The 12,590-nt window shown below is 35.6% G+C and overlaps 2 protein-coding genes across 3 annotated transcripts; one reads left to right on the top strand and one right to left on the bottom strand.

Moving 5' to 3' along the window:
• Nucleotides 1–856: 856 nt before the first annotated feature.
• Nucleotides 857–2,293, top strand: LOC113077362 (SLAM family member 9-like; the record flags this gene model as incomplete). Its single annotated transcript, XM_026249772.1, has 3 exons — nucleotides 857–1,205; nucleotides 1,454–1,753; nucleotides 1,972–2,293. Coding segments are annotated over 3 exons (783 nt in total), but the record flags the coding sequence as incomplete, so codon positions are not given.
• Nucleotides 2,294–3,735: 1,442 nt separating this feature from the next.
• LOC113077354 (uncharacterized) lies at nucleotides 3,736–8,780 on the bottom strand. 2 transcript variants are annotated; one of them, XM_026249762.1, is made up of 6 exons: nucleotides 8,698–8,780; nucleotides 6,312–6,710; nucleotides 5,885–5,944; nucleotides 5,266–5,376; nucleotides 5,067–5,110; nucleotides 3,736–4,909 (listed from the first exon to the last, which is right to left on the bottom strand). In XM_026249762.1, exons 2-6 carry the CDS (start codon nucleotides 6,676–6,678, stop codon nucleotides 4,889–4,891), a joined length of 603 nt encoding a protein of 200 aa, XP_026105547.1. In that variant the 5' UTR covers nucleotides 6,679–6,710; nucleotides 8,698–8,780; the 3' UTR covers nucleotides 3,736–4,888. The 2 variants fall into 2 exon arrangements, with proteins under 2 accessions (XP_026105547.1, XP_026105546.1); XM_026249761.1 differs by lacking the exon at nucleotides 8,698–8,780 and adding an exon at nucleotides 8,001–8,506.
• Between the last annotated feature and the right edge of the window lie 3,810 nt (nucleotides 8,781–12,590).

Below are 12,590 nucleotides of genomic sequence, written 5' to 3'. Positions count from 1 at the left end.
ACTGTTAGCCAAATTGAAACGTTTATTTTCTTTGAACTGAATTCATCAGATTTTGCAGCTTCTCTTCACATTAACATTCACTGTTTAAACTCCTGTAACAACACTGGGGGAAACACACATGTGATTGACTGAATGTAATGTGAGCGGGTCAGTTTGAGTCTGATTAACCTTCATCTGATGTCTGTAGGTGGAAAAACAGCTCCTGCATCAGTGTGTCTATTATTAGATGAACGAGATAAGTGGTTTGTGGCTGAAGCGTTTCTTCCTTTTCTCTCCTGCTAATATATACATCAAAATCTTCTGACTACTGTTCCATACAAAATATATTTACAGTTAAATAAAATGAATCCAACAGTCAATTAAGAGTCAGAAGTCAAGATAGTATCATGCATCAATGATGAACTACAGGTAATCTCAGTTAAAATTCATGCAGCATTTCACTCTTATGTTATACATTTTTATACAGGACCAGAATTTAATGAATTAGTGAATATAATAAGACTGACCATTCTCATGACTTCCTGTGTTAAAGGAAATGGTGGTATGAAAAAAAACTGTGACAGATATTCAGTCTTGTTAAGGGAAGTCCACACACTCACACTCACACTCACACACACACACACACACACACTCACAGCATCAGTTCAGTTGTGTTTCAGACTTTGTAAGAGTTACTATCATGGGATCTAAGTGAACTGATGAAGAAAATGTTTCCCAAATTAATCTTGTTCTGTTTGTGGCATCTGTTTGGTGAGTTTGAAATGTGTTTTTATGGTTTCTGTTAATTCAGTTCTGGTCCCACGTAACAATTTACTAGTTAAATTATGTAATGGATCAAGTGATTTTAAAGATTTAATCTGTGACTATTTCTTCTTCAGGTGTGTTTGCTGCTACAGACGGACTGAACTCAGTGTCAGTGATGGAGGGAGATTCAGTCACTCTAGAGTCTGGTCTTACTGAGATGAAGGACGATGATCTGATTCAGTGGAGGTTTGGATATAACAAGACTTTAATAGCTGATATCAATGTACTGGAAGACAGCATCTCTGTATTTGATGATGTTCCTGACGGGAGATTCAGAGACAGACTGAAGCTGGACGATCAAACTGGATCTCTGACCATCACAAACATCACAACTGAACACTCTGGAGTTTATCATCTACAGATCAACAGTGAGAGCAAGAATTTCAGTCTCACTGTTTATGGTGAGTTAAACATGGGCTTTTAAGTAGATGCATCTCAATATTGATTATTTTGATCCTTGATCATTAGAATACCAAGTCTATGATAAATATGAATTTTTAGTAAATGTATAGAGAAGTGAACATGAAAGTGAAGTGACATACAGCCAAGTATGATGACTCATACTCAGAATTTGTGCTCTGCATTTAACACATCCAAAGTGCACACACACAGCAGTGAACACACACATATATTTCTCTGATGTTTCCAGCTCGTCTGCCTGTTCCTGTCATCAGCAGTAACTCTTCACAGTGTTCTTCATCCTCCTCATCCTCAGAGCAGAATTGTTCATTGGTGTGTTCAGTGGTGAATGTGGGTCATGTGACTCTCTCCTGGTACAAAGGAAACAGTTTATTGTCCAGCATCAGTGTGTCTGATCTCAGCATCAGTCTCTCTCTACCTCTGGAGGTGGAATATCAGGATAAAAACAGCTACAGCTGTGTGCTCAACAATCCCATCAGCAACCAGACTCAACATCTGGACATCACTCAGCTCTGTCTCACATGTGCAGGTACAGCAGAGCTGATACTTGTATTATGCATTATTTTGTTGATTTTATAGATATTAATAACTTAAGATGGCAGAAATAATAAAGCATCTGTCATCATTTGCCTTATTGTTTTTTTTTATTACATGGAGAACAAAAATAGATTTTGAAGATTGATTGATTAATCTCAAGTCTGCTTGTTTAAAATCACAATTATGTTTATCATTACTCACTTTTTTCAGAAGTCCCTGTCCATTGTTGTGGTACTGCCGAAGCTGTGATCCAATTGGTCGTCAGTGCTCTGGTGGGCGTGGCTACTGCAGCGGCTGTTGTGCTTCTGGTCAATGACATCAGATCTACAAGGAGAAAAAGATAAAACAGAACAAACTCAATAATGTAAAATGAGAATATCATCTATATAATCAGTTTAAATTCTGGATGAGATCAGTGAATCAGGTCACTATGTGATGATTATGTCATTATCAAAACATAATTAACAATACCTGATTTTCTGGTAGCAACTAAAAGCAAACACTCACCATCATAACTGTGATGAAACATTTTCAATAAAACATTAACATCTAAACCTGTTCATTCAAGAGCTTTTGTAGACGAGTGAAAGAAATCAATTCAAACTGGTTTGTAAGTGAAGTTGCTAATGCTGTTTCTTCATCTTCTGTTGAGATCTTGAGAGGTTTAGCGTCTTCAGTCGGGTCTTAATGGTTAGAGAGTGTGTGGGTGCTCTGTGTGTGTGTGTGACCACTTCTCACTGCTGTGTGTGTGTGTGTATGTGTGTGTGTGTGTGTACTTGGATGAGTGAAATGCAGAGCACAAAACTCAGTATGGGACACCACAATTGCCCATGGTTCACTTCACTTTCACTTTCACTTCTTTTATTTCAGCTGATTTCATGTAAGTCTGTGGCTTGAAGTCAGTTAGTTGTAATGTAGGTTTAATTATTTATTAAGTAATTCGATTTGGTTTTAGATACACAGAGTATTTGAGAGATGTTTAATTATATATATATATATATATATATATATATATATATAAATATATATATATATATATATATATATATATATATATATATATATATATATATATATATATATATACAGATGCTGGTCATATAATTAGAATATCGTCAAAAAGGTGATTCATTTTACTAATTCCATTCAAAAAGTGAAACTTGTATATTATATTTATTCATTTCACACAGACTGATATATTTCAAATGTGTACTTCTTTTACTTTTTATGTTTATAACTGACAACTAAGGAGATTTCAGAAAACTAAGGAATATTATTATTGCTATTATTATTTTTTAGTGGACTTTAATGAAATTAGTTCACAGTCATAACATTACTAAAAGTTTTAAGGCAATGGTTTAAGGCAATTTACAGTGATATCACTTACGGTGAAATGAATTACTTATAGCTATATGAATTTCAATGATTTTAAATTAAATTCAGATTGATTTGTAAAGAGCTTTTTTACAATACACATCGTTCCAAAGCAGCTTTACAGAAGATGCCTGTTTCTACATTACAATCTGTCATCGGAAGTGAATGTTTCCAAGTAATGTTCATTTCACAAATTAGCAGTTCAAGATGATTAAATAAAACAGTCATTTTATTATATATATATTTAATGAATACAAAATGAATTACAACATAACTTTGATTTGAAGGTAAAAGAACATAATTCACTTTCCAAGTAATCTCCTCAGTGCTGCTTACAAATCTGTGGAATCATTCATCAGTTTCCCAATGGAGAACTTCCAAAATTTGAGGAATATTAGAAACATTACATTTAAACGTCTGAGGTATAATGGAAGTAACAGTAACAGATGCATCATCCGGATATTTAAAAACTATTTCCCTCCCCGAAACATTACTCTATTCAGTTGAGCTGTACTTAGTGTTGTCACAGTGAATGATTTTCTCTTACACAATTTTTAAGTGTCTCAGTAGCGTGATATGCAGTATTATCGGCATATATATAATGTGTGAGTGTATGTGTTACAAAATAATGAGATAATATTCAGAAACCAGTAAAACCGTAACCAAAAAGTGTTTGAACAAAAGTGAATGGCAAAATAACGGTCCACCTAAAACAACATAAACCAGATTGTTATGCTATTGTTAGCCTATATGTGTAACAATAACTTCTGATCCTGGAATCTGACTAGACTTTCTATTGATATTTCCACCTGTGCGCTTTCTAGACGGGCTGTCGGTCAGTGCAGTTACAGTGTTGTTCCACAAGGTGGCAGATACGGACTGTGTTTGAGTGAGTCGTTAATACGTTCTCTCACCTATTCAAAAACGCTGATACATTCAAAGAGAGATGCAATAAAACTCGCTGTCGAAGTCATTTTAACTTTGAGCGTCACTTTAGAAGACCGCATCGATGCTAAGACAGAGATTTCGCTTTCATTGGGCATGACAACCTATTTTTACAAACATACATGAATAGCAAGTTATCACACATCACATACTCTCTCTCATTCGCTGTCTGTTTATAGAAAAGTGCAAATATAAGGAGCCTCTGAATAAATCTGCATGGTTCACATTATGATATTAATTCTAACTTATGTAATATTCAGTGCACATTCACAAAGTATAAAACGAGATGAGCATATAGCATGTTATTGCAGTATTGCAGTTATTGCAACGGCCCAAGTTGTAATGCAACAAGTATCTGTCCTTCAGCTTGTTTTAACAATTCCTGTGATAAAGTGCTTATGATGCTCATCTGCTAAATTGAATAAATACATTTGCTAAATTAACTCATTTGAATCCTAGTGTCACAGTTAACAGATGGTATAATAAATCATTGTAATTGCACACATTTCAATGCCCAGACTTCACCTGTACTTCATCCCTACTTCCTCTGACCAGCACACATTTTCCAAGTAATGCTATACCAAAGCCAATGGAATGGAAAATATGTCAAACCATTTAAATAAAGACAATACTCCTACTCTTGAAAAGAAATCCCCCTGGAAACCACGTGATTGGAAGATAAAACAGCAATAGAAGACATAATAAAAGCCCGGAGAATAACAATAGAAATGATTACATGATTATAAATGAATAATATAACCAAAAAAAAAAAACAAAACAGCAGCAGCAATTCTTTCTCATTTTATAATCACACTCCATTTGGGATTATCTGTAAGAAAACAAAGAATCACAGAAGGTAAGGTTAGAGAGACAAACAGTGCAAACTGTCATCGATCAGTGAATTAGCTTCAGTTGAAAAGGTTTATTTGGCATTAGGATGACTTGTCTGTGCAGGTAAAATCTTAATGTGATGTACAGTATCTTACCTCATCAGTGGACAATTCATTATACTGGTTTTCCTTCCTTTCTGCTGTGAAAAAAAAAAATCACACACAATTAAATGATTAATTTATTCATTATCAGGAAAATCAGAATCTAGTAGGCTACCCCAGAGACCTAAATAATTATTTTACATAAAGCTCACGATTTTCTCCTCTCACTGTAATATCTGCATGTAATACTCACCATTTCTGGAGATCTTGTGGCGATAGTAAATCACAGCAGCAGCAGATACAAGAATCAACAGCAGAACAGAAACACATATTCCTGCTACAGCAGCTGAAGACAGACCTGAACCTGAAGAGAGAAAGAGAGACCGCTCTAATGTTGTGTTTAAATACCAGATTCACTATATATATTCAGTCTGGAAACTGTTGCATGCTCAAAAGGCTTATTCCTTCATATGTGACCTCTTGATAAGATTGTTGCATGTTCAATTTTCATGTGCTTTAAATTTTCTTGCACAGTGACATGTTGCTGTTTGCCTTTCCAGTGCCATGCATTCATGGTTTGTTGAATTAAATCTTAGGAGAAAACATGTTATGGTCTTCCCAAGACTACAGCTGTAAACGGTGCAAATTAATTATTTTTTGACATCTTTATTATAAGTAGCAGGTGTTAGGTTTGACAAACATTATTCATATTATTCATAGATCACTCATTTTTCAAATTGATTTCATATTTAAACAACAGCATTTCAAGAGAACTAAAAAAGTCAAGTTCTCGTTAAGATCAATGCATTTATGTACTGTATATACTCTAGTGCATTATATGCAAGACAAAAAAAGGAAGGATGTAAATATACTCAAGACTCTCTTCTCCATACGGGGCTCTTCATCATTCCTGACTTGATCAGAGAGAGCAGCTGGAAGACACAAATAAAGATATGAAGAAATACAAATAAAACACAACGATGTTAAAAAATTAAGTCGTTCTGGCAGTTCTATGCAAGGATAAAATCACATACTGCAATATTCCTTCAAAAGTAAGAATTATCTAATTTGATTTCATAGTGACTTGAAAGAACCTCCAGTGACCCTCCTTCATAAAAAGGTTCTTAAAAGACCAACTTTTAAAACATCCATCCATCCATCCATATCTTATCCTCTTGTGTTATGTAAGATCACAGGATTTCAGTAATGACATATTTAATCAGAAATGCAGTTTTATGTTGAAGAAATTAGTAAAAAAAAAAAAAAAAATGTAAGGGTGTATTACATTGAGTAACTCACCAGTCACAGTAATATAGAAAGCTTTTATGTTGTCATCATGGGTGTTGCTGATTTTTTTGGTGATTTTTGTGCTGTCGCACTTGCGGTTTCTGTTTAAGCTTTGCCTTTTTCCTGAACTCTCGCTTCTGATGATCTCTGCTTCATAGCGTCCAGCGTGTTCGGATGTGACGTCTGTGATGGTCAGAGATCCAGTCTCGTAGTCCACCTGCAGTCGGTCTCTGAATCTCCCTCCTTCACCATTATATAAACAGCTCGTGTTGGGACGCCCATTGATCAGAGCTATGCGAGTGTCCTCAAAATACCACAGCAGCTTGTCATGCTCGTTTTTAGTGATATTAGTGTGTAGAGTGACTGAATCGCCCTCCATCACTGTGACCACCACATCATCACCAGAAACACCTGAAACACAAATAGATAGTAACTCAGTAATGTTGAATTAACATCTAAAAAAGGTCAGGATGGGGATCTAAAGGATAGGAAATACCTTCAGAACTGTAAAACAATAAGACAATTGAATGAAAACTGAAAACAATAGAACGGAAAGCCCCTATGAATATACAAAACCAAGACTATGGGTCTGTTGTCATGATACACTGCCGACAGGAACACAGGAGCCATGGATGAACAAAACTGGCATTTATTAAATTCAACACACAGGGTAACTCCACACTTGACAGGGAAGGAAGGAAGACACACGTACACAACTATCAGACCCAACAAACACTGACTGAACAGACTAGGGCTTAAACACACAAGATAACACTGGTGAACAGAATGACTAATTAAGAGACAATGTGGACAGGAACAGAATCAGGAACGACCAAATAAGGGCACGGGGAGGAAAACACATCATGGGATAATTTTATAGATTAAGTTGTAATTAATTATTTTTCCTTTAAATGTTATAAATTGTGTTTATTAATTTCATTCGTAATTTAAACCAACATTTTTTTTTTTCTTTTTTTATAAAACAGTTTGTAAGCATGCTTTATCATTAGAAAAAATGTGACCTGTTAAAGACATTTCTAATTACACAGAAACTTTTTGGCATGAAGGGTTCTTAAATTGTTCATATGATGTGATTTCAAGTTTGCTTTTCTCTTTGGAGGTTTACAAGCTGTTCGTGAACAGATAAGTTGCAAAGACTAAAGTCTGAAACCCAAAGAGATATTCTTTTTCAAAGTTAAGACACTGCCACGCCCCCCTAAAACAGCTTGTTTAAACACGTCCCATATCTGTACGTGACTCTGTGGGGCGATGCATCACAACACGTAAAACACAGTAGAAGTCATTATCATCAGTAATTATGGCCCAACTGGATGTAACAAATGCCTTGCTTGTATTGGGTTTTAATCCACATAACATTTTATTACACCAAATACACAAAATAATGTTCTTTTTAGCAACATCATATGACCCCTTCAAAAATTAAATCAGGAACCCTTTTCCTATGCCAGCTTTCAATTTCCTAGCTCAGTCACTTTTGGCTGTAGTCCGGAACAGGAAGAACTAAATTAAATAAATAATTTAAAAAAAACTTAACACATAGAACAAGGGAAACCGTGGCACTTTATATTCCTAAAATATACTTAATTATTTAAAACAGCGACAAATACAACACAAGATAATACTGAAGTGAAATTTTTATTTTCCATGGCTGAAAACGCGTAGAAGTAATAAATGTCTTACCCAGAAGGAGCAGGCCGAACAGATGAGTGAGCACAAAACACCATCCCATCATGACAGTTGTGTCTGATATTATTAAATCCAAAAGTGTTGATATATTTTAGGATAATTATGGCTTTCTCTTCCTGCCTCAGAACGTCCGCGAGAATGTGAAATCCACCGTAGAGACAAATACACTTAAGATATTAAAAAACATGGCATATTTATCCAGATCAACTGACAATAATCGTTATTTAGTATGTCAAAATTAAATACACGCATACTTGGTGGAGATTCTTGAAAAGAATGAAAGAGAAAGTAAAATCTGTGGAAATACCAAGCCCCAGCTGACGCAATAGGAAATATATAAAGCACTTCAGCTCCTCATTGTGTTTGAGCCTGTTCTCCACACGAATTGAACCCTGTCCAGTGTGTGCAGCGAAACATTTACAAAGGAGACAAACATTTAAAAGTGGATTTATTCTAATGTGTCAAACTTTAAATGTACACCGTACTATAACTCAGCACGAAATGATTAGAACAATATCTCCTCTACATTCTTCATAAACAACATTCGTTTGGTCGCATGAACTCATACAAACTCATAAATCGACGCTTAACTCGGTTAATATTTGTTTCACACACTTTTCAAACACCTCGGGAAATACACACACTCTATAAACATTAATACACTAGTCTCACATATTTCCCACCAACTTACCTTAAAAACAAGCATTAGCTACTAGTTTTGACACTCGTGGTTCACGCGCATCTCTCTCTCTCTCTCTCTCTCTCTCTCTCTCTCTCTCTCTCTCTCTCTCTCTCTCTCTCTCTCTCTCTTTACTGGTGTACCATGACCTTTCTTCTTTTTTATCTAAGCCCACGCCGCATGTTTAATATTACACATGATATATAGCCTACTGCTGTCAGGTTTCCGTTTCTGGAGTGTAGGCTAATAATTACTCATTGCGTTACAAAAGCACATTTGCAGTTCAAATGCAGGGATGAATCCCACATTGACAAGGCATGCCCTGTAGCCTATCTGTGGAGAAAAGATACAGAACATTTGTGACCCACTTATGTTTATAACTATGTTCAGGTTTTTTCTGCTAATAGAGCAGTTCTGCTGGAGAATGTTTTGTGGTGTCATAGGCCTCTGTGGTCACATCTAGTGCTCTTTCAGCAAAGGGTGGTCTGATCCTGTTGGGGGAGGATTCACACCAGTTTGTTATCTCTCGTCTAGCGGTCTGTTTCAGCATTTATAATCATACAGTACTAGAAGAAAATGGTTTATGTTGTCATTTTGTTCTGCGTGTGTTTGTGCAAACTGGTTGGTGAGTAATAAGTGTATATGTTTTATATGTTTATATGTTAATGTTTTTACTGATTTAGTTAATGCTTTATGTGTGTTTTCTGATACAGACGGACTGAACTCAGTGTCAGTGATGGAGGGAGATTCAGTGACTCTAGAGTCTGGTCTTACTGAGATGAAGGACGATCTGATTCAGTGGAGGTTTGGATATAACAAGACTTTAATAGCTGAAATCAGTGTACTTGAAGACAGCATGACTGTATTTGATAATAATACTGACGGGAGATTCAGAGACAGACTGAAGCTGGACGATCAAACTGGATCTCTGACCATCACTAACATCACAACTGAACACACTGGAGTCTATCATCTACAGATCAACAGTGAGAGCAAGAATATCAGTCTCACTGTTTATGGTGAGTTTAATATTTATATATTAATGATATATCTTGAGAGACATGTGTTTGACTTTTCAGCTCTCTGAATACTGTCCTTTTGAATGATTAAAAAAATAATCTATTCACACTCACAAAAAAAACAGCCCTCTTATTTACTAATAATATAATTGAATCTAATTTTACTAATCTTTCTCAGCTCGTCTGTCTGTTCCTGTCATCAGCAGAGACTGTTCTTCATCCTCATCCTCAGAGCAGAATTGTTCATTGGTGTGTTCAGTGGTGAATGTGGGTCATGTGACTCTCTCCTGGTACAAAGGAAACAGTTTATTGTCCAGCATCAGTGTGTCTGATCTCAGCATCAGTCTCTCTCTACCTCTGGAGGTGGAATATCAGGATAAAAACAGCTACAGCTGTGTGCTCAACAATCCCATCAGCAACCAGACTCAACATCTGGACATCACTCAGCTCTGTCACACATGTTCAGGTATGTGAATGCATTTATTCACCGATCTCAGTCTACTGATCATGTGCTTAAAGGATTGAAGAAATAGAGAGGGTGGAATACAGTCAATCTCAATGAAATGTTTAGTGCAATTTGATGCACACAGTGTGTTTGTATCTGCTCGGCCACTTCTTTATCACTGAACTTGCTTGAAAAAAAAAATGCACACAAAAAAAACAGCTGCTTAGAAAGTAGGTGTGAGTCAGAACTAAATGGTATTAATCTAAAAACAGTTGATTAGCATTGATTCGTTATATAGTCAATTCGGCATTCCCACACACCTTACATTCAGTCCCACTTTCTCTGACTTTGCCAGTGAAATTTGACTATGCAAATGTGTTTGTGAATGTGACTCTGTAATAAAGGTGGGGTAAATGAGAAGGCAGGCAAAGAGACTAAATGTAAGATCTTAATGCAAGAGGTTATTATTTTTTAAACTCACAGACAAAACAAGAACCCATAAAACAAGAACAGTGGGGAACAAAAACACACGGGCATTCAGGAACTGTAAAAAACAATAGGGAAACACAAATGAGGCACACCTAAAGGATCGATCACCTGAGCGAACTGAACTGAAAACACGGTCTTCGTTCGGACCGACACTTTAACTCACACTAATGATCGTGTCTCTATCATTGCAGGCTCTGTCTCTCTGATAGTGCTGATCTCTGTTACTGCTGTTGCTGGATCTCTGTTGATCGTGGCTGCATTCGGGATATGTCTCGTGTGCAGGAAGTGTAAGAAATCTGATCAAAAAGGCAAGTAGAATAAAATGACATTGGCAATTCTCATCTAACTCAGAAAAACTGATTCTGCATTTCTCAGATTGCATGAAAACACAAAAAGAGAGAAATGCAATTCTGCAGTAATTTATTGATACAATAACTCAGAAACTCAATCCTACATGTGTAAAGATGCAATGCTCAGCTAATGCTGAATAATGCTGTTTCACTGCTGGGTGGTATTTTCTTTTGATTTACTACATTTCATCATACTATAATAACATGCAAATCACTTCAGCATTTGTCTTGGTATGATTTATACATTACCTGCAAAGAATTTCTATAAAGTTCCTTTTCAGTATTGAATTCAAACTGAACATTTTATTAAAATATATAGTTTTAAACATGTTTTTGCACAATGAATTAACCATTAACTGTGTGCATTAATGTTTGTACTTTGACAGCTCTATAATAACAACACATACTGTATATTATGAAGAAGCAGATCTATTTAAGATGGACTTGTTGTTTAAAGCATCTATTATTATATTTCAAACAGGTCAGACTCCTGAAGAGATCATTTACATTGAGCCAACATTCAACAAAAGAAAAGTGCATGAAACAGTAAGTTTTATTCCAAAGGTATGCTCTTCATCTCCATATCAATTTATCAGTCAGTCAAATTTGTGCTTGTACAGTATATGACAGACTGTGATTCAGAGAAAAAACATAAAATAGTCATAATATCATATCTCACAGACACTCATTCTACCATTATAACAAACAAATAACAGATCAACAGAGCTTGAGTTGATATTTCCGTAGTGCATTTCCTGTCAGCTGATGATATCACTGTTCAGAACAACTTAATGAATTCACTCTCAGGTGCAACAGCTTGTGACTGGGACAGCAGCCTTAAAAGCAACCTATGTACCTTATTTACCACTTAAAGCATCATATATGCACCTTTTAGGGACAGATAAGGTACAAAGTTGTCCTAGTTAAGACTATTCCCCAGTCACAAGATTTTGCACCTCTAAATTTGTGCATACTGTACATACAACCGTACATACTGTCATTGGCTGCATTATTAGCTAAGGTAGATTGTAGAGACCATTTATGGTAAGCCACTTCTCAACTTGATCACTGATCACTTTTACAAGAAAAAAAAAACTGAACTAAAATTGAATCTCCAATTTTTTCAGCATTAGTAAGAGTTTTTATAGATATATGTATTTTAATATTATTGCTTTTTTTTAATTTTTTTATTTTACAGAATGTAAAAGAGGACGCTCAAGTAGAGTATGCACCGATCGCCATGAGAAGATGATCAAATATTTTTTCTGAGATCCAGACTTGACAAGCAAGTTCTTTAAAAACTGTAAATGAGTTTTGGGTTTGCTGACAATCACTACATGTAGTATGTTAAAGTCCTGTTCACACCCGCAGTGACTAAAACAGTGCGCCTTTCCACCATTTCTGACAAATGCAAGCTGCATGCAGAATGTTTGGATATGTTTTATACTTCGGGTGCATTTTAATATTTACTGAGAACTGTGAATGCTTCTTTTGTTGCATGCAGATTTTGCACACTGTATAGCAGGGAAGTGTTTGATTTCAGGCCCTACTAATGCTCACAAATCTCTGTTTTTATAACAGTAAAAAGTATTTTCTTGTTGC

Source organism: Carassius auratus, unplaced genomic scaffold (genome assembly GCF_003368295.1).
Source record: "Carassius auratus strain Wakin unplaced genomic scaffold, ASM336829v1 scaf_tig00022400, whole genome shotgun sequence".
Lineage (NCBI taxonomy): Eukaryota > Metazoa > Chordata > Actinopteri > Cypriniformes > Cyprinidae > Carassius > Carassius auratus.
The sequence above is the reverse complement of the archived record's forward strand: the minus strand, read 5'-3'. Positions and strand labels throughout refer to the sequence as shown.